This window comes from Papio anubis, chromosome 2, assembly GCF_008728515.1.
Source record: "Papio anubis isolate 15944 chromosome 2, Panubis1.0, whole genome shotgun sequence".
NCBI classification, from domain to species: domain Eukaryota; kingdom Metazoa; phylum Chordata; class Mammalia; order Primates; family Cercopithecidae; genus Papio; species Papio anubis.
This window is the reverse complement of record NC_044977.1, coordinates 67,179,088-67,201,847: the sequence shown is the minus strand read 5'-3', so window position 1 is coordinate 67,201,847 and position 22,760 is coordinate 67,179,088. Positions and strand designations below refer to the sequence as shown.

At 41.8% G+C, this 22,760-nt stretch overlaps 1 protein-coding gene across 2 annotated transcripts in view; it reads left to right on the top strand.

Annotated features, from left to right (window-relative positions):
* The first annotated feature begins 18,869 nt into the window (after window positions 1-18,869).
* Window positions 18,870-22,760, top strand: part of GXYLT2 (glucoside xylosyltransferase 2) — an 80,288-nt gene continuing 76,397 nt past the window's right edge. Inside the window, exon 1 of one of the 2 annotated variants that reach the window (XM_021934230.2) lies at window positions 18,870-19,327. In XM_021934230.2, coding sequence (XP_021789922.2) covers window positions 19,053-19,327 — 275 coding nt within the window. In that variant the 5' untranslated portion in view covers window positions 18,870-19,052. The remainder of the gene's footprint in view (window positions 19,328-22,760) is intronic. The other variant, XM_031663201.1, reaches the window with a different exon arrangement.

Below are 22,760 nucleotides of genomic sequence, written 5' to 3'. Positions count from 1 at the left end.
CTCCTGTCTAGAGACCAAGCCCATCCCCCCTTCTAGAACACACACTGGATAGCCAAGACCCCATAATTCCCTACATTAATGATCCTGAGTCTGTTTCCAGGGCTGGTATTGACCTCTTTGCCAAATGGTCCTCCTAAAGGCAAACTGTGCCTCTGGTGTACAGCAGCTGTCTGCAAACACACGGATGAAGCTTGGACATTTGGACAGGGGTGTCCGTGCATTCCCGGGGTGGAGGGAAGAGGGATAGAGCAAGGGCTGGGGACTGGGAACTGGCCTTCCACCATGGCCATGTACGAGTGTAGAATTCAATGTGTATTATGGCCTTCAAGGTCATTATAAAAGCATATTTGTCAAGCAGAAGCATAGAACTCATTTGATAGTGGTTAGTTTGACTTATAACTTCTGTCTGGACATATAGTAGGAGGCCTTCATTTGTACTCCTGCCTCAGACCCTGTGAATACTAGGGATGAGCCTGATAGGACTCTGTCTCAGAAACCTAATATTCTCCCTGGGATGCAGAAATTTTAGCCATTCTGTGACCTACTCCAGGGCCATGGGAGGCTACCTCAGGTTTCTCTCCTCTGAAGATCTCAGCCATCCACTCCACCTTATTATTCTTGCTCTGTGGAGCCTGGGGAACACCTTTGAGATCAACACCTCCCAGGGCTCCAGCAGCAAAGCAGATTCCAGTGTCCTTTAGCCTCAATTTCCTCAAAATAACTGGAAAATTGTTCTCACCTTAGGGATTCACTCTAGTATTTATTTATTTATTTATTTTATTATTTTTTTTTTTGAGACGGAGTCTCACTCTGTTGCCCAGGCTGGAGTGCAATGGTATAATCTCAGCTCACTGCAATCTCCTCCTCCCAGGTTCAAGAGATTCCCCTGCCTTAGCCTCCTGAGTAGCTGGGACTACAGGTGCCTGCCACCACACCCAGCTAATTTTTTGTATTTTTAGTAGTAATTTTTGTATTTTTAGTAATTTTGTATTTTGTATTCACCATGTTGTAATTGTTGTATTTTTAGTAATTTTTTATTTTGTATTCACCATGTTGGCCAGCTGGTCTGGAACTCTTGACCTCAGGTCATCCACCGACCTCGGCCTCCCAAAGTGCTAGGATTAGAGGCGTGAGCCACTATTCTAGTGTTTCTTTTGAAATTACCATAGGCTAATAGACTCAAAAATTATCTTGAAATGTTTAAAACAATAATCTTTTTTAGATTTAGAAAAGCATATCAAATATATATATCACAAAGAGAATATGCTTCCTCTCCCACCTTCCCAGAGTAAATCAATAACCTGACTTCTAATACCAAAGATTCGTTTGACTTGTTTTTGAGCTTTATATGAATAAGATAAGATTAGTGTACACTCTTTTGTCTTTGGTTTTTTTCCCTCAATATTAGGTTAATGCAGTTCACCCACAGTTGGACATAGCAGTAGCTTATTTAATCTTACTGACATGTAGTATTTCATCACATGAATATGCTCATGCATCCACTCTACTTTTGTTGGGCATTTGAATAATTTCTAGTTTTTAGCTATCATAGATAAAGCTGCTCTGAACTTTCTTTTGTGTATCTTTTGATGCACTTAAGTATGATTCCTATTAAATATATATTACATCTAGGAGTGGAATTTCTAGTCAAAGACTGTGCATATATGTATTTTAATAGGTTCTGTCGAAGTGTTTTTCAAAGTGGTTGGACCAGTTTACACTCCCACTGGGAGTGTATGAGTTTTGGTTGCTTCATACTCTTACCAATGCTAGATATTATCATTCTTCTTCATTTTAGCTGTTCGGAAAGATATGTCATCATTGATTATGCCTCCCAATATTTTGTTTTGAAATTTTTTGGCCGGGTGCAGTAGCTCACACCTGTAATCCCAGCACTTTGGGAGGCCGAGGTGGACGAATCACTCGAAGTCAGGAGTTCAAGACCAGCCTGGCCAACATGGTAAAACCCTGTCTCTGCTAAAAATACAAAAATTAGCTAGGCATCGTGGTGCACGCCTGTAATCCCAGCTACTCAGGAGGCTGAAACAGGAGAATTGCTTGAACCCAGAAGGCAGAGGTTATAGTGAGCTGAGATCGCACCATTGTACTCCAGCCTGGGCGGCAAAGTGAAACTCTGTCTCAAATAAATAAATAAATAAATAAATAAATAAATAAATAAAAGAACTGTTTCAAACACACAGAGAAGTCTAAAGGAACATTACAATGAATATTGTATATTCATCTATACTCTTAAATTTTTAATATTTCCATTTATCATTAGCTATACATTCTGTTAAAAAAAAAAGCAAACAACTAGCTTTAGATTTTGTTAGGAAAAATATAGCTAATATTACTATTTTCCTTCTGAACAAAACAGGAACCTTAACTTTTTGCTTTTCTTCTTCTTCTTCTTCTTCTTCTTTTAAGTAACAGGGTCTCACTCTGTTGCCTAGGCTGGAATGCAGTGGCATGATCTTAGCACACTGCAGCCTGCAACTCCTAGGCTCAAGTGATCCTCCCATCTCAGCTTCCTGAGTAACTGGCATCACAGACATGTGTCAGCACAACCAACTAATTTTTTAATTTTTTTGTAGAGACAGGATCTTGCCATGTTGCTCAGTCTGTTCTCAAACTTCTGGCCTCAAATGATCCTCCTGCCTTGGCCTCCCAAAACACTGGGATTACAGGCCTGAGTCATTTCACCAGGCCTTAACTTTTTAAATCCACTCTGAATTATTCCCACCTATCTTCCATGTTTTTGTTTATAGAGGTCCATCATATGTTGATTATAAACCACCTCCAAAGTATTTTTTGTGGCTGTTTTTACATTTGTCAAAATATTTTATCATTTTCTTTCTTTTTTTTTTTTAAAACAGTCACACTCCGTTGCCTAGGCTGGAGTGCAGTGGTGCAATCACAGCTTACTGCAGCCTCGACCTCCTGGGTTCAGGTGAACCTCCTGTCTCAACCTCACAAGTAGCTGGAACTATAGGCATGCACCACCACATCCAGCTAATTTTTGTATTTTTTGTAGAGATGGTTTTACCGTGTACCCCCAGGCTGGTCTCAAACTCCTGTGTTCAAGTGATCTGCCCACCGCAGCCTCCCAAAGTGCTGGGATTACAGACGTGAGCCACCATGCCAGCCTTTGCTTTTTCAATCTAAAGATTTGTATCTTTTTCAGTTCTATAGACCTCTCAACCATTTTCACTTTTAATATCACCTCCCCTTCGTCCAACCGCCAGTCTTTCCTTCTAGAACTCTAATTAGAAGTGTGTTAAATCTTTTCACCCTTCTGTCTTTAATGTCTTAATTTTTAATTTTTTAAATCTCTTAGTGCTCTATTTTCAGTAACTTTCTTAGCTCTATCTTCTAGTTTTTTTTAGTTTCCTCGTTAGCTACCTTTTTTTTTTTCCCAGACGGAATCTTGCTCTGTTGCCCAGGCTGGAGGGCAATGGCACAATCTCGGCTCACTGCAACCTCTGCCTCCTCAAGTGATTCTCCTGCCTCAACCTCCTGAGTAGCTGGGATTACAGGCATGCATCACCAGGCCTGGCTAACTTCTGTATTTTTAGTAGAGACGGGGTTTCCTCATGTTAGTCAGGCTTGTCTCGAACTCCTGACCTCCTTATCTGCCCACCTCGGCCTCCCAATGTGCTAGGATTACAGGCGTGAGCCACGGTGCCTGGCCGCTAGCTACATTTTGTGTGCTATTTAGCCCATAAATTGTTTCTAGTTTTAATCATCACATATTCTGTATTTTAGAAATTATACATTTTTTTCTAATCTTCCTTGTCCCTTTTGATAATCCCTTATACCTACATCATAGTTTCCATAACCTTCCAATTTTTTTAGAACTATTGAGCATACTTATTTAACATTCCACACTGGCCATTCCAAGGCCTATACTGGAAGTTGTTCTCTGCAGTTTGTTATCTCTGCTCATTCTTGCTTATCGTGGCTTATTTCTTTGTGTGTTCTATGGTTTTAGATTATGAAATCAGGGTCTTTGAAATTTTATATGTGTAAATCCCTTGAAACTTAGTGTACTAGCTTCCTAGGGCTGCCATAGCAAATTACCCCAAACCGAAGGGTTTAAACAACAGAAATTTATTCTCTCACAGTTCAGGAGGCAAAAAGTCTGAAATCAAAATGCCAGCAAGGCTATGCTTCCTCTGACGGCTCTCTGGAGAATCCATCCTTGCCTCTTCCAGCTTCTGTGGCTCGTAGCATTCTTTGGTTTGTGGCAGCATGATGCTAATTTCTCTGTCCATCTTTACATGACCTTCTTTCACAGAGAGGACTCTCTGTATCCTCCTCTCCTCTTCCTGTAAGGATAAGGACATCAGTCATAAGAGCCCACTCTAAATCCAGGATGATTCATCTTGAGATCCTTAATTGATTACATCTGCTAAGAACCTATTTCCAAATTAGGTCACATTCTAAGGGTGCTGGGTAGACACACATTTTAAGGAGACACTCTTCAACCCACTACAATGAGGATTAGAATGTGTGTGGCCAATGAAAATTTGTTTTTGCTTTTGGAAATTGGAGGAACTACCAACCTGGAACTGTTTTAACCTAATATTTTGGCTTGGGATTTTTTGTTGTTGTTTTTTGTTTTTTGGGGGTTTCATTTTTGTTTTTGTTTTTGTTTTGAGACAAGGTCTCACTCTGTCACCCAGGCTGGAGTGCAGTGGTGCAATCACAGCTTACTGAAGCTTTGACCTCCTGGGCTCAAGAGATCCCCGCACTTTAGCCCGCAGAGTAGCTGGGACTACAGGTGCATACCACCATGCCTGACTAACTTTTAAATTTTTGGTAGAGACAGGGTCTCACTATGTTGCCCTGGCTGGTCTAAAACTCCTAGGCTCAAGCAATTCTCCCACTTTGGCCTCCCAAAATGCTGGGATTACAGGTGTGAGCCACCACACCTGGCCGGATTTTTTTTTTTTAACGCATATAAGAACCCCATTTGAAGGTGGGTTATTAAGAATTCTCAAATTTTTTTTTCCTTTTCCCTCCTTTGAGAAACACAGTTCACGTAGACAATATTTCTCCCGTCTTCTGTGAAGTGTTTTCTAGATTCTAGTTTTTTTTTTTTTTTTTTGAAATGGAGTCTGGCTCTGTCGCCCAGGCTGGAGTGCAATGGTTCGATCTCGACTCACTGCAACCTCCGCCTTCCAGGTTCAAGCAATTCTCCTGCCTCAGCCTCCCAAGTAGCTGGGATTACAGGTGTCCACCACTACACTCGGGTAATTTTTGTATTTTTAGTAGAGACGGGGTTTCACCATGTTAGTCAGGCTGGTCTCAAACTCCTGACCCCAGGTGATCCACCAGCCTCGGCCTCCCAAAGTGCTGGGATTACAGGCATGAGCCACCGCCCCCCGCGTGTTTTCCAGATTCTTAATCAAAATGCTAATCTATGAAGGACCTCGTTTTATTTTAAGTATCCCAACTCTAACGTCACACCTTGCTTGGGATCTAAGCTGTCTCCTGTTCAAGGAAAAGTTTGGTTTTAATGCTGAAAAACCGTTCTGGTTTCTAATTTTCTTACAGTATCTTTGCCTCAGAGATTTTCTTCATTTTCCCACCAGCTCAGTCATGCATATCAAAAGAAGTTTATGCACCACTGAAGGACACCAGTTAAAATTTGAACACATAAGAGATGTGTAATCATGTTGAGTAGAAAAACTCAACATCATGAAGATTTTAATTCTCCCTAATTTAATTTATAAATTTGTCTCAGTACCAATAAAGTTTTTTTTAAATTTTAGAATGAGACAAACTAGTTTTGAGTTCAGATGGAAAAATAAATTAAAATAACCTGGAAAGCTTTAAAACTATAGGATTTATTCTACTAAATATTTAAACACATTAAAAATGTTAAGTACATAAAATTGCATTTGTATCTGGGAGACAGACAAATAGAATAAGATTGAAAGCCCAGAAATATTCCAACATACACATGGGAGTGTATTACATGACAAAGGTGGCATCTCAAATTGATGTGGCAAAGACAGACTATATGATATTGGTTTGAGACAACTGAGTAACCACCTGAAAAGAGAATTAAATTAGGCTCATACCTCCATCAGGATGAACTCCAAGTGGATCAAAGATTTAAATTTTAAAATGAAACTGTATTTATTGATGAGTTATTTATACATATTCTGGATAGTTCTTCAAATCAATAAAAGAGAAGTAACTCGAAAGAAAAAATGGCCAAAAGACTTGAACAAATACATCATAAAATAAGATGTCTAGGCCGGGCACGATGGCTCACATCTGTAATCCCAGCACTTTGGGAGGCCGAGGCGGTGGATAACCTGAGGTCAGGAGCTCACGACCAACCTGATCAACATGGTGAAACCCCGTGTTTACTAAAACTGCAAAAAAATTGGCTGGACATGGTGGCACACGCCTGTAATCCCAGCTACTAGGGAGGCTGAGGCAGGAGAATCACTTGAACTTGGGAGGCGGAGGTTGCAGTGAGCCGAGATCATACCATTGCACTCCAGCTTGGGCGACAGAGCAAGACTACGTCTCAAAAAATAGTAATAATAAAAATAAGATGTCTAATTGGCCAATGAATAAATGAAAAGATGTTTAACTTCATTAGTCATCGGGGAAGTGCAAATTAAACCCATAATGAAATACTACTACAGACCCACCAAAATGGTTAAAAAAAAAGAAAGACTAATGATACTAAGTACTGAAAAAGATGTGCATTAACCGCAACTCTCATACCCTGCTGATGGGTAGGTAAGTTGATACAATCATTTGGCAAAAATGTTGCACAGCATCCACAAAAGCTAGGTATAAGCCTACTTGGAGACACAGCGATTTCCCTCGTAGGTGTATACCCAACAGAAATGCATCATATTTTCACCAAAAGGCAAACACAATGATGTACACAGCAGGTATATACTGAAGAGATTTCCTTTCACCCCTGTCCTCCATCTGCTCTGGGCTTCTTACTGTATAACATAAAAATGTCTTCATTATTCAAATCCTGCTAATTAAAGTGTTGGACCACCAGCAGCAGCAGGATCTAACAGCTTACTACAGCTTGTCAGAAGTGTGGAATATCTGGTTATGCTCAGATATACTACATTCATACCTGCATTTTTATAAGATCCTCAGATAATTCATCCACATTGTAAAGTTAGCCCTAGTTTAAGCCATTGTTACTCAAGTATTCTCTTCCGTGCAGTTGAAAACATTCTAATATAGACAGAGCCCAAAATATCTTTTCCCACCCAAGTTATTCATTGACTACTACCTCATATATGTCAGTTTATAGCCTTCTGTTTGCTCAAGCAAACATATACATACATACATACATACATACATACACACACACACACACACACACACACACACACACCCCTGGGAAGCATGATTAAGAACATAGACACCTGGGAGTCTGAGGTGGGCGGATCACAAGGTCAAGAGATTGAGCCCATCCTGACCAACATGGTGAAACCCCGTCTCTACTAAAAATACAAAAATTAGCCGGGTGTGGTGGCGTGCGCCTGTAGTCCCAGCTACTCGGGAGGCTGAGGCAGGAGAATCGCTTGAACCTGAGAGGCAGAGGTTGCAGTGCGCAACATTGCACTCTAGCCTGGCAACAGAGGGAGACTATCTCAAAAGAAAAAAAAAAAAAAAAGCAAAAAGAACATAGACACCTTAGCGGCCAGGCATAGACACCTACAGGCCAGACACAGAGATGCATGCCGGCAATTCCAGCGCTTTGGGAGGCCGAGGCAGGCTGATCACTTGAGTTTAGGAGTTCGAGACCAGCCTGGCCAACATGGCAAAACCCCGTCTTTACAAAAAGTACAAAAATTAGCTGGGCTTGGTTGTGCACACGTGTAGTTCCAGCTACCCTGGAGGCCTAGGTGCAAGGATTGCTTGGACCTGGGAGATCGAGGCTGCAGTGAGCCAAGATCACACCACTGCACTACTGCACTACTCCAGCCTGGGCAACAAAGTGAGGTGAGACTGGCAAAAACAAAACAAAACAAAACAAAAAAAAACATAAAAACAGAACAAAAAACCAAAAAAGCAAACCATAGACAGTGGAGCCAGAATACCTGAGTGAAAAACCAAAAATAAAAATTTACTTTTTAATAGAGCAGTTTTAGGTTCACATCAAAATTGAGTAGAAAGGAGAGTTTCCATATGCTCTTTGCCCCTCACACATGCACGTATATTTTTCCATATACTCTGTTCTCCACTGTTTAGTTCATTTTGTGCTGCTACAACAGAATACCACAGACTGAGTTTTTCATTCATTCATTCATTCATTCATTCATTCATTCATTTAGAGACAGGGTCTTGCTCTGGTGCCCTGGCTGGAGTAAAGTGGTGCAATCATAGTCCACTGCAGCCTTGACGTCCTGGGCTCAAGCAATCCTCTCACCTGAGCCTCCCAAGTAGCTGGGACCACAAGCACAAGCCACCACATCCAGCTAATTTATTTTTATTTTTTTTTTAGCGATACAGCCTTATTATGTTGCTCAGTCTGGTCTCGAACTCCTGGGCTCAAGCGATCCTCCTGTCTCAGCCTCCCAAAGTGCTAGGATTACAGCCTCCCACCTCGGCCTCCTAATGTTCAGGAATTACACGTGTGAGCCACTACATCCAGCCCGTTTTCAAATAACACTGTATCATTTCGCTGGTAATGCAAATGTCTTTTTTTTTTTTAAACAGTCTTTTTTTAAAAAAAAATAACTTCCAATTTTAACTCTTTTTTGAAAGCATTAAGACCCTTATTGTAGATTAGGTATCATCTCCTCTTTGGCTATGAGACGTGTAGTTTTGTTAACCAGAGACATTAATGAGTTCAGTTTCTGAGACAAGTCATTTAATAAATTATTTGGATCCTTGGGTCTCTGGAAGTTGTTAATTCCTGCTAATCTGTCTACTGTAGCAAAGATGGTCTTGTTAATGACTAGATTTGAGAGAAAGGCTTTGGACTCATCAACAGATAGATCCAGAAGCTGTACCATCCTTTTAATTGTTATCTGAATATAATACTTGGCCATTATTCTAATATTATGTTCAACAACTCTGTTCTTCAAGCCTTTCCACCTTTTTTCGCCTTCCTCTGTAGAACCAAAAACATCAGTTGCAGGACTCTCAAGGGAACCTTTTCTTAATTCCATTCCATAGTCCTCCACAAGTGTGGACCAACACATTAACTCTATTGTGGTAAAAAGTTTTAGAAGATCCTTGTATTGGGGAATTTCTATCAGGAGATAGGAAGCTGCCCACGCACCTGCTCCGCAAATGTCTTATAATAACAAAATATTCTTAATACTTCCCTCCCATCCCTTGTGTTATTACTGTCATTCCTTCCACTTATACATAAGCTTTAATCATCAAATATGTTATTATTTTGAACAAATCTTTTGTTATATCAATTAAGAGTTTTTAAAAATAAGTGTTGTATTTTATCTTCACTTATTCATTCTCTTACGCTCTTCCTTTCTTTATGTGGATCCGAGGTTTGGACCTACATCATTTTCCTTCTCTCTGAAGAATTTCTTTTCACGATTCCTGCAAAGCAATTATACTGGCAACAAATTCCCTCAATTTTTGTTTGTCTAAGAAATTCTTTATTTCTCCTTTACTTTTGAAGGATAATTTATCAGGATACAGAGTTCTAGACTGGTGTTTGTTTTTTTTTCCTTCAACACTTCATGTATTTCACTTACTCTCTTCTCGCTTACATGGTTTCTGAGGAGAAGTCAGATGTAATTCTCATCCTTACTCCTTTATAGTTAAGATTTTCTTTTCTGACGTCTTTCAAGATTTTTTTCTTTACCTTTGATTTTATGCAATTTAAATATGATATGCCTAGGTATAGTCTCTTTCTTTTTTTCTTTCACACTTACATTGCTTAGTTTTCTGAGCTTCTTGGATCTGTGGCTTAGGGTCTGCTATGGTTTGAATATGGTTTGTTTGTCCCTGCCAAAACTTGCGTTGAAATTTAATCTTCAATGTGGTGGTGTGGGGAGATGGGACCTAGTGGGAGGTGTTTGGGTCAAGGCAGCAGATCCCTCATGAATTGCTTGGTGCTGTTCTTGTGGTAGTGAGTGCTCACTCTGGCGAGACTAAATTCGTTTTTGAGAAAATGGATGTGTTCCCTCAAAAATGGGTTATTATAAAGCCAGAATGCCCCTTGGGTTTTCTCTCTGGGTGTGTCTACTTCCCCTTTTACTTTCTCCTCCATGTTATGACACAGCGCAAAAACCTTTGTCAGAAGCCACACACCCTTATCTCTCTAGCTTACAGAACATTAAGCTAAGTAGGCTGAGCATGGTGGCTCACGCCTGTAATCCCAGCACTTTGGGAGACCAAAATGGATGAATCACTTGAGGTCAGGAGTTCGAGACCAGCCTGGCCAACATGGTGAAACCCTGTCTCTACTAAAAAATACAAAACTTAGCTGCACGTGGTGGCAGGTGCCTGTAATCCCAGCTACTTGGGAGGCTGAAGCAGAAGAATTGCTTGAACCCAGGAGGTGAAGGTTGCAGTGAGCTGAGATCGTGCCACTGTACTCCAGCCTGGGCGACACAGCGAGACTCCATCTCAAAAAAATAAAAATAAAAATAAATTATCCAGCTTCATGTATCATTTTTTTTTTTTTTTTTTTTTTTTGAGACGAAGTCTCACTCTGTCGCCCAGGCTGGAGTGCAGCGGCCAGATCTCAGCTCACTGCAAGCTCCGCCTCCCAGGTTCACGCCATTCTCCTGCCTCAGCCTCCCGAGTAGCTGGGACTACAGGCGCCCACCACTGCGCCCAGCTAGTATTTCGTATTTTTTAGTAGAGACGGGGTTTCACCATGTTAGCCAGGATGGTCTTGATCTCTTGACCTCGTGATCCGCCCGTCTCAGCCTCCCAAAGTGCTGGGATTACAGGCTTGAGCCACCGCGCCCGGTCTCAGGTATCATTTTATAGCAACACTTTAAGTGGACTAAGACAAAGCCCTTAGATTATAAATCATAGTTGTTTTAAATTTCCAGTCTGATCAGTTCTCAAAAGAATATATACAAATGGCCAACAAGCATATGGAAAAATGCTCAACATCACTAATTATCAGGGAAATGCAAATCAAAACCACAAAACAATACGACCTCACTCCTACAAGAATGACCATAATAAAAAAAATCAAAAAATAATAGATGTTGGCGTGGATGTGCTGAAAAGGGAACACTTTTATGCTGTTGGTGGGAATACAAACTAGTACGACCACTGTGGAAAACGGTGTGGAGATTCCTTAAAGAAATAAAAGTAGCTCTACTGTTTGATCTAGCAATCTCACTGCTAGGTATCTACCCAGAGGAAAAGAAGTCATTGTATGAAAAAGATACTTGCACATGCATGTTTATAGCAGCAAAATTGCAATTACAAAAATATGGAACCAGCCCAATTGCCCATCAATGAGCATGTATACCATGGAACACTACTCAGCCATAAAAAGCAATGAAATAATGGCATTCTCTGCAACATGGATGGAATTGGAGACTACTCTTCTAAGTGAAGCAACTCAGGAATGGAAAACCAAACATTTTACATTCTCACTTATGTGTGGGAGCTAAGCTATGAGGTCACAAAGGCATAAGAATGATACATTGGACTTTGGGGACTTGTGGGAAAGGGCGGGGAGTGGCAAGGAATAAAAACTACACATTGGGGGCTGGGCACGGTGGCTCACGCCTGTAATCTCAGCACTTTGGGAGGCCAAGGTGGGTGGATCACGAGGTCAGAAGATCAAGACCATCCTGGCTAAAACCGTGAAACCCTGTCTCTACTAAAAATACAAAAAAATTAGCCAGGCGTGGTGGCGGGCACCTATAGTCCCAGCTACTTGGGAGGCTGAGGCAGGAGAATGGCGTGAACCTGGGAGGCGGAGCTTGCAGTGAGCCGAGATTGCACCTCTGCACTCCAGGCTGGGGGACAGAGTGAGACTCCATCCCCCCCCAAAAAACAAGCAAACAAACAAACAAACAAAAAACAAACAAACAAAAACTACACATTGGGTACAGTGTACACTGCTTGGGTGATGGGTGCACCAAAAGCTCAGAAATTACCACTAAAGAACTTATTCACGTAACCAAACACCATCTGTTCCTCAAAAACCCATTGAAATAAAAAATATAAAGTAAAATAAAATCTATCTACCAAAACAATTAAATAAATAAATAAATTTCCAGTCTAATAATTCCAACATCTGTGGCATATCTGAGTCTAGTTCTAGTGTTTGCATTGTCTCTTCAAACTGTAGTTTTAGTCTTCCAGTATGCCATGTAATTTTTTGTTACATACTATATACGATATAATAGAGAAAAACTATGGTAAATAGGCTTTTAGTGATATGGTGGTAAGGTGTCAGGGGAGGGGAAGCATTCTGTAGTCCTATGATTAGGTTGCTGTCTTTTAGTAAGCCTATGCCCCTTGGCTAGAAACTTCACAAGTGCTTCCAGTCCCCCTCTCTGTAGGTGGGACAGGATAGTTAAAGGGAGCTCAAGTTGGGCATTTCCCTTCCCCAGTTCACTTAGGCTCCGATAAACCCCAATAGGTTAGACTCTGATAAAAAATAGTTTCTCTTGAGGGCAGGCAGAAGGCCTGATGTATTTAAAAATGATTACTGTTTCCTCCCCTTGCCAGAGCAGGAGGGGATTTTCCTCTAGTGTTCACTGTGAGAACCTGGCAGAGCTCCTGGAGGTGAACTCCCAAGAGTGTGGGTCCCGTAAGACTGAGCACTGAGCGCCCCCGACCTCCAGGGTTTTTAACTTCTGACTTTTCCACATTAAGCCTTCAGTAATTTGTGAATTATAGTTTAGGTTTTCCTACCCCAGCACTGGTTCCTGCAGAGGTTTCTGCTTGGGTTAAGTTGCACTTAATTCTCTGTATTTCCCTGGCTCTTCAAATTCTGGGACAGTGGTTTGCCCTGTGATCTTACTTCTCTGATGGACCTAAAAAGAATTGTTAATTTTCAGTTTGTACAATTTTCACTTGTTGTTAGGACAGAATAATGAGGTACAAGCTCCTTACATGACAGACTGCAAACCAGAAGTCCTATCTGCTTTTTCCTTTTAGCTGAGCAAATTAGCTAACTCTTCTGTGTCTTAATCTCCTTATCAATAAATGACATAATAGCATCTACCCCTTAGATTAAATGAGTTAACACATGTAAAGTTCTTAGAATGGAACTAGCCTTCAGTAAGACATAATGAATGTTAATAATGACTACTATTATTAGTACATTTATGATGTAACTTCAAAATAGGAATATATGTGTATGTGTATATATATATACACACACACACAGATATAATAAATATTTTATAATATCAATAAATATATAACTCCTTAATCACTGCGTTGCTAGATCAATGTTTGCTGGATAGAGCTCCAGACTGGGCCAAGTTAGGATGAATAGCTAACAACCAGTAGTTGACAATGAATGCTTTATGGTAACCATTAATTTCACATAGAATTGATGCACTTAATTCTCACAAGAAATATATAAATGCTATTATTATCCTCATTTGATACATAAGGAAATAAAGCTTAGGAAGAGAAAGTAACATGCCCAGAAGTGTGCAGCTAGTAAAGAATGGAGCTAATATTTGACCCTAAGAAATTTTACTACAGAATGTGAGCTCATATTTTTCTGCCTTCTGATTTATTATTTTTAAAAAGCTGTATAATATTCTACAATGGTATAAATGGTCAGCTGATTTACAACAAATACTAATAAAATTCACTAAGAGAAGGATGATCTTTTCAACAAATGGGTTAATTAAATATCCACAGAAAAATATAAATCCTGTCGTCTACCTTTATACTTTACACATAAAAATAATCCATGATGGGTTGTAGATCTACTTGTGAAAAATCAAATAATATAGAGTCTAGAACTGTGCTTTCCAACATGGCAGCCACTAGCCCTATGTTACTATTTAAATTAAATAAAATTAAAAATCATTTCCTTAGTTGTACTAGCCACATTTCAAGTGCTCAACAGCCACATGGAGTTGGTGACTACCATATTGGATGGAACAGACATTGAACATTACCATTATCACAGAAACTTCTATCTTTTGTTTATTATTTTTATTTTTGTAGACATAGGGCCTCACTTTGTTGCCTAGGTTCATCTTGAACTTCTGGCCTCAAGTGATTCTCTCACCTCCTGTCCCAAAGTACTAGGATTACTGATGTGAACCCCCATGCCCAGCCCAGACAGCTCTATCGTAAAAGAAGATAAAATAATTTCTTGAGACCAAGAGGTAGGCAAAGACTTCTTAGACAAAACACCAAACCTACTAACCCTGAGAGAAAAGACTGATAAGCTGAACTTCAAAAAAAAAAGAAAGAAACTAGATTCTTCCAACAATCACATGAGTGAAACCAGGAGCAGATCTTTCCCCAGCTGTGCCTTCAGATAAGACCACAGAGGTGGGCCAACAACTGACGGTAGCCTTGTGAGAGACTGTGAAGCAGAGGGCCCAGCTAAGCTATGCCCAGATTCCTGACCGACAGAAACTATGAGATTATGCATATTAAGCCACTAAATGTTGTGGGTCATTTGTTTTGCAACAATAGATCAGTCATATAAGAGGTGAGGGAAAGAGGATGGTTTTTACATAATTTCTGGCTCGAGCCACTAGGTAACTAGAGGTGTCAAGATTCTAGGAGAAAAAATAGATTTCAGAGCTTCCAAATTATTAAATATTCCCACATCCAGAACTTTAAATACAGTGGATTCTCAAAGAATTAAAATAAAATGCTAATATGACAATGATTTGGAATATAATTGAATTTTAGATGATTTGTAAAGCATTATAATTAAGCATTTTTTTCTATCATTTAAGTGAGACATTGGGTAAGCCATGGGTAAGGAAGTCTGGAAGCCTTTTCTATAATATTAGAGGATGTAGCTCATTCTCTCTTGCCACCGCCAGGTAAGAAGTTCCTCTCACCCTCTGCCATGATTCTGAGGCCTCCCCAGTCGTGTGGAACTACACGTGCATTGCCATTGTGATTTCTCTTCTCATGATCCTGATATGTGCTATTGGCGGCTTACAGAGCATACAAGCAATATACAGCCCGGATCATCCCATTCTTCTGCTACCAGATCTTTGATTTTGCCCTAAATACCTTGGCTGCAGTCACTGTGCTTGTTTGTCCAAACTCCATTCAGGAATACACATGACAACTGCCTCCTAATTTTCCCTACAGAGAGGATGTCATGTCAGTGAATCCTACCTATTTGGTCCTTATTATTCTTCTGTTTATTAGCATTATCTTGACTTTTAAGGGTTACTTGATTAGCTGTTTTGGAACTGCTACCAATGCCAGGAACTCCTCCGATGTCCTGGTTTATGTTACCAGCAATGACACTACCCGTGTATGATGATGCCACTGTGAATGGTGCTGCCAAGGAGCCGCCGCCACCTTACATGTCTGCCTAAGCCTTCAAGTGGGCGGAGCTGATGGCAGCAGCTTGACTTTTCAGACATCTGAGCAATAGTTCTGTTATTTCACTTTTGTGATGAGCTCTCTGAGCTTGTTTGTTGCTGAAATGCTACTTTAAAAAATTTAGATGTTAGGTTGACACCTGTAGTTTTCAACATATGCTTTGCTAGAATACTATGATAGATTAGCTGTAGAATTCTTTCTGTAGGACTGGGGGTGTAATGCGCTTCTCTGACCTTCCCTAGGCACTGAAACTTCCCCCAAATCTGATGGACCTAGAGTCAGAGAAGTCCACTTTTGTACCTGCTGGGTCCCAAAGTTGGGCAGTTAGTCACATTTTTTTCTCTCTGTTCCCTCTCTTTTGAAAGTGTAAAATAAAACCAAAAATAGACAACTTTTTCTTAAGCCATTCCAGTGTAGAGAACAAAACCTTATGAAAACAGGAATGTCAATTGTGTAATCATTATTCTAATGAGTTAAATAGAAGTCCTCATGTATGTGTTACAAGAATTTCCCCCATAACATTCTTTATGACTTAAGTTCAATGACAGTTTCGTTTGGTGGTAAAGGATTTTCTCCAAGGCCTGAATTAAGACCATTAGAAAACACAAGGCCGTGGGAGCAGTAACCATCTGATGACTGTTCTTGTGTATCCGGTGTCCACGGACATGGGCCACGTGCCTCATCTGTGTTAGAGGGTGGAACGGATGTGTTTGGCGCTGCATGGGATCTGGCGTTCCTCTTCTCCTGGAGTCACATCCCCACCCAAGGCCCTCTTAAGTGTTCTGCCTTAGCTTGGTTCAAAGAGGTCATCCAACTGACTTTATCAAGTGGAATTGGGATATATTTGATACACATTTGTCTAACAACATGGAAAAGGGTTTTCCTCCTCCTTTCCCTGCAAGGGACATCCTACTGCTTTGAACTTCCAAGTATGCCTAGTCATCTTTTAAAATGTAAAAGTTTTCAGAAAATTGAGGGTTGCTTTCCTTGTATGTGCTTATTATCTTGACTACCTGAATTGTAAGGGATTTTTATATATTCACATGTTCCAAAGTCAGCAACTCTCCTGTTGGTTCATTATTGAATGTACTGTAAATGAAGTCTTTTGCAATTAAAATGAGGTTTGCCCACATCCAAAAAAATAAAAAATTAGAGGATGTAATTTTCGACGAATCAGAGCAATCCAAACAAATCCAAAAGTTGGGTTTGGACTCAGTGGAAGGAGGCAAATCAGGTTTTTTTTTTTTTTTTTGCTTCAGTGAGGTTCAAGAAAACTGAGTCCTCTCTTTGGTCCATTATTCTTTGGTGTTTAAGGCTAAAACCCTGGTTACTAATCAAATGTTACTTTGACTCACTTTACCTTTGCTTATCCTTGTTGCATCTGTCCTCCCAGAGGTAGAAGGGAGGGGGCAAGACAGAGTTGGGAATGCCTGCTTCTCTGGGCCACATGTCAACATAGTGGTGGCCATTTCTAAACCTGAAAGGTCTAAACATCAGGCCTTAGCCTGGCCTAGTGTTTCTCAACAGGGTCCCACGCTGGCCCAGGATAGTTTTCATTGTTGTCATGTCCTGAGCATTGCAGGAGGTTTTGCATATGCTAGTAGAACCTGTCAGCCTTCCCACAATTTCAGATGCTTCCGAGTAGGATGGCACCTTCCCCCTCATCTTTGAGAACTAATGAATTCTTTGCGCTTACTCACCTACAACATGTCCCCCACACTGAACTTGCACCCTGCCATTTTCTAGATGTCTGCTTGGCAAGAGCTTCCAAATTGCTAAATATTCTCATCCCTAGAACTTTAAATACAATGGGTTCTCAAGGAATTAAAATAAAATGCTAATATGAGAATAATTCAGAATATAACTGAATTTTAGATTATTTATAAAGCAACATGGAATCTTGTAGAAACTCAGCAACAGGCTGGGCACGGTGGCTCACACCTGTAATCCCAGCACTTTGGGAGGACGAGACGGGTGGATCACTTGAGGTCAGGTGTTCAAGACAAGCATGGCCAACGTGGTGAAACCCTGTCCCTACTAAATATACAAAAATTAGCCGAGTGTGGTGGCGCAGCCTGTAATCCCAGCTACTTGGGAGGCTGAGGCAGGAGAATGGCTTGAACCTGGGAGGCGGAGGCTGCAGTAAGAGCTGAGATTGCACCATTGCACTCCGGCCTGGGCGACAGAGCGAGAAAAAAAATTACTAAAAAACTAAAAAACTCAGGGACGTTGTTATAACTAGTGTTCTTTGTTCTGTGGTGTGCTGAAAAGAGAGTTAATGGAGTCCTGGCTGTCAGTTCACCGTGAGTCATAAGAGGATGTGTCCTAATGTTTCATATTTGTAACTGGGGATCCCCTGGAAGAATCTTCTGGAAATTATGACCTTCATCTGGCGATTGTAGCTGTTAAAGTCTCCAAAGAAGCCATTCTTACATTGTGTTGTGAAATTATTACTCTCTCTCAAATCTGTGCCAGAAAAAAAATACAATGTGTGTTTATGTATATATGATAAGCTATGTTTTATTGAACTAATCATTACAGAACTTTTATTGGGCACTGACCGTGAGCCAGGCACTGTGCTAGTTTCTTTGAAGGCATTATTTAATTTAATGCCCACAAAACGCCTCTGTAGTAACCAGTATTGTCATTCCTATTTTGCATGTAAGGAAGTTAAGGCTTAAGAAAGTTGTGCAGCTTCCTCAGGATCACCAAGCCAGTTAAGTGACAGTGTCAGATTTCAAATCCAAACTTTGAAATTCATTCTCTAATTTCTTCAGACTACATGGATCTGTTCTGGCCAGTCTAGCTGTCCCAAGTTCTTCTTTGGTGTTTTGAGTCTGAAGCCCCAACTACTAATCACGTGTTACTTTTACTCTTTTTGCCTTATTGCATGTGTCCTTGTTGAATATGTCCTCCTCCAGGAAAAAGGGAGGTGGCAAGACAGAGGCAGCAATAGGGGTTTATTCAACAGATATTTACTGGACACCACCACCCGCAGATCCCTGCACTGGGCAAACAGGACAGAGATGTTCCTGCCTGAAAGGATGTGTGGATAAGTGCACAAATGTGTGGATAGATGGATAAAATAAATAAGGAGGAAACACATGGAATACATCAACAAATAACTGAATCATGGCATGATGACAATCAGCGGGAAGAGTGGATGGCATGGATGGGTGAGTGAACGGGGAGGTAAACGAACGAACGAATGAATGAATGGAGTGGTTTTGAGTCTAAGCTACCAGAACTCCGAGCGCCCAGCGGCGGGCGGGTGGGCGGAGGGGCGGCTACTCCACACAGTACGGTAGGCTCAGGCTGCTCCTCCTGGAGCCCCGCTCTCACCGCCTCCCCCTCCTCTCCTCCCTCTCCTCCCTCTCCTCCTCCTCCGCCGTCGCCGCCGCCGCCGGCCGCCCGCCGGCCGCCACGACCCCAGTCCCCGGCGGGCGGGCGGAGAAGGCGACCGCCGCGCGCTGCTGCACTCGTCCTGCCGCCGCCGCGATGCGCAGAGGGACCGAACCGCCTGGGGGCCGCCGCCGCCGCCTCGCCGCACCATGAAGCTCCGCAGCAAGGCGGCGGCGCTGCTCCTGCTCGCGCTGGCCGCGCTGCTGCTGGCGCTGCTGTCCCTGCGCGCTGGCCGCGCTGAGCCCCCAGCGCCTCCCGCACGCCCCGCGTCCGCCCCGCAGCGCCACCCCGCGCCGGTCCCCGCGCGCTGGCCGGCACCGGGCGCCCTCCCCGTGGCCAGCCCGGGAGTTCGGAGGCGCCGGCCCCAGCGTCCGCGCCCCCGAGCGGGCCGCCGGGGCGCTGCGAGACTGGAGAAGTTGGCGAGGTGAGTCGTGGCAACCCCAGAATCCCATCTGCGGACCCGTGTCTCGCTCCCTATACCCGTGCCAAGTCCAAGGGAGGCTTTGGGCTGGAGAGGCAGACTTCCAAGTTTCACCCACGGGCTGCCCACTTCTGTTTCTTAGCCCGATAGAAAAGAAGACCCACCTCGGTGGAGTCCCTCTAACAGCTCAGTGCTGATAATCACGTACATTTTTGAAGTGTCAAGGAAAGTGGTTTCGTACATTAAATTTTTTAACTGTCAAGGCAAGGCGTATTTTTGCACTTTTGCAAACATGCACCCTTTGTTTAATTTGTCAAAAGCCATCACAATGCAAGAATGCTTTATCTAATTCTCATGTTTCACTGGAGAATTTTGCGGAAACCTTAGATCTGATTGAGTTGGAAAAGTTAGATGTTTACCAAGGACTGGCAGCCTCTCGTTCAACCTGGAGTACCCCCATGCTTAGAACAGAAGAGACACTTGACCTAAGTTTATTAAAAAGTTCTCTCCTTGAAAGGACTGATGCGTGGCACAGAAAAGACAGAGTGGGGGTTTCCAGATCCTCGTTCTGTTTCAGGCTCAAGTGTGGTCAAAGGGTTCTCCTACTAGAAAAACATCTTAACCTTCGACCTTACGTTTGATACTCTCTTTCCCTACACAAAGCTTAACACGCGGAGGCTTTTCATCAGAGCGCTTTATATTTGGCCTTAGGGTTGCTGAAACGCCCCGCAGGTTAGGGATTTGCGTTCATTTCCTTTGTTGTGGAGGGCTTTTCAACAATCCCCTTGTCTTCTAGTGAGTCTGTTTCGTCTGCCCTTTCAAAACTGTTGTTTCTAACTGCCAATGCAACGTCCTCGTTTGCTGGGCTCCTTAATTTCAACCTGAAGGGAGTTGAAAAATTCCTTTTAACCATAATGACTAAATCTCTTTGGTGCTTTTACTGTAACTAAGAGAAAAGACATGAAACCTCAAGAAGTAGCTGTGTCAGCTTTTGTTTCCCTTCTGCCTCACTACAGATGGGTACTGACAAGTTTTAGAGGGAAAAAGACCCCAACAATCTGTCACTTTAAAGTACTTATAACACTTTACAGCCCCTTCTGGATGTGTACAGTCTTTAAGGATATGTCTGTTAGGAAATTAATAGGATTTCTCCTCTTCTATACTGGTGTTTCTTATGATAGATTAATTAGGGTTTAACTGCAAGTTTAATATGATTGCTAAGTTTGATGGGACAACTGGTAAGATAATAATAATAATGTCACCCTTAACATTGTTAACCTATTGCCAGGGATATTGCTAACTGCAGTACACACAAATAGTCACAGTTAACACTTACATATACAACTACATAATCCACACCATAATCTCCCCCAACCCCCACTGCCTTTTTGTTTTTTTGAGACAAAAAAGTGGCTCACTGCAACCGCCACTTCCCAGGTTCAAGCCTCCCAGGTTCAAGTGACTCTCATGCCTCAGCCTGCCAAGTAGCTGGCACACAGGCGTGTGCCACCACGCCCAGCTAATTTTTGTATTTTTAGTAGAGAAACGGGGTTTCACCATATTGGCCAGGAACTCCTGAGCCCAGTGATCCACCTGCCTCAGCCTCCCAAAGTGTTAGGATTACAGACGTGAGCCACAGCGCCCTGCCCACACCATAACCCTTTGATAGTGGTTTTCAAAGTGTGGACTTTAGATCAGTTGCACAGGCATCATCTGGGAACTTGTTAGAAATGCAGATTCCTGGGCCTCACCCCAGCCCTACAGAATCAGAAGCTTTGGAGCGGGGGGTGGTCAGCAACCGTGTTTTAACAAGTCCCTCCCATTGTTTCTCACGCACAACAAAGTTTGATAAAGTGCTTTGCAAAGCACCAATGGTATCCCCACTTTTCAGATGAGGAAAATATTGCACAAGGGTTAGCAATTTTTCCAAAGTTCACAGGTAACCTGGTAGAGAAAGATAAAGATCCAGGCAGTGTGGACTCAGGTTGAGCACTTACGTGCTATGCTGATGTCATGCCATAGACTTGCCTGCAATTCGTAATTTTACTGAGATGTTTTTTAAAGAAACACTAGATTTTTGGATCTGTCTCATTCTTCAAGGTGTTGAGAACAGTGGCGCAGCATCTTTTTGTCTCTATCTGAACAAAGTGGCTCTGACTAGGAGGAGATCATGAACAGAATCCAAATGGATGTTTTAGGGAAGGACTATTTCCAGGAGCAACAGTACCCTTGAAGCCATTTTTCTTTTGAACATATCTCTTAGATTATCATGCAAATCATGGCCAACACCATAGGAATAAAGAACAAAATTTTAAAACTGGAAAAGGAGTAAAAGACAAAAGCCACAGGAAGTCTCAGGCTCAAATGCATAAACAGTTGACATTTTCTGGGACTTATTTATTGTTTCTCTTGCTACCTCGACAGAAATGGCAGCAGAAGACTCTGAAGTTGTGAGGGAGTAGGAGGATCTCTGCTAGGTCTCCTTTATTGCTTTCCTAATTCTGCTTGGGTTAAATTTTTGTGGTTTAGGAGGAATTTCATTTAGGGAGGGAAGAGAAAGCCTCGTGTTTTCAAAAAACGAGTGCTTTAATCTCTTTACATGGCTAGAATCCAGAAGAGATGAAGGCTACGTGATCTCATTTCTCTGGTCTGGGGAGGGTCAGGCTTGTGGTTGTAGTTAGCTGAGAGCCTGGAGTTGGATGTGACACAGTCCACCACCTGCTTACCATCCACAGCCTGTGCTGCCTCGCCTCCCACAGGGGGCTGCTGTAAGTAAAGTTCTGCCACGTCAACGCAGGAAACGTAGCACTCTCCTTCCACATCTTGTTTTCATTTCACAGAAGTTTCCAAGGACTTGCCTCGTTAGTAGGCAGACCCTTCAATTTTATAACTAGTCATTTGTATACAATCTGTCCTGTGGTGGCCTCCTTCTCTATAAATATAAAGCCAGGAGGTAAGTAAGGTCTGAGCTTTTCTGTCAAGGGGGGGATTTGAAAACGGACACCATTCTGGAAGCAGCAGTCCCAGTGCACAAAAGAAATGAAATCTTCCTTCTATTTTGGCTTATTGGTGATTTATAGCTGGCTGACTTCCAAAAAGAATCTGAGGCGACGTATAGTAAAAGACACATATACAATAAGTCCATTGAAATGGTATGAAAAATGAAAAGTCATAAAGAAGAGGGGTAAATAAATACTGTTCATCAAAAATAAACAGTACTTCTGTTAGTAGGATTAAGTGTTAAATTTAAGCCTGGCAGCCATTTCAAAAAGGGAACCTTGAGGGGCTGCCTCATTTTCACTGAATAAGAGGAAAGGTTTATCAAGAGAGATCTTTTTTTTTTTCCTAAAACTGAATCATAAAATGAGAATTGTACTTGGGAATAGATTTTAGACATTAGAAGACTCGCTCTAGGTTGCTTCTGAAAACTCCTCCT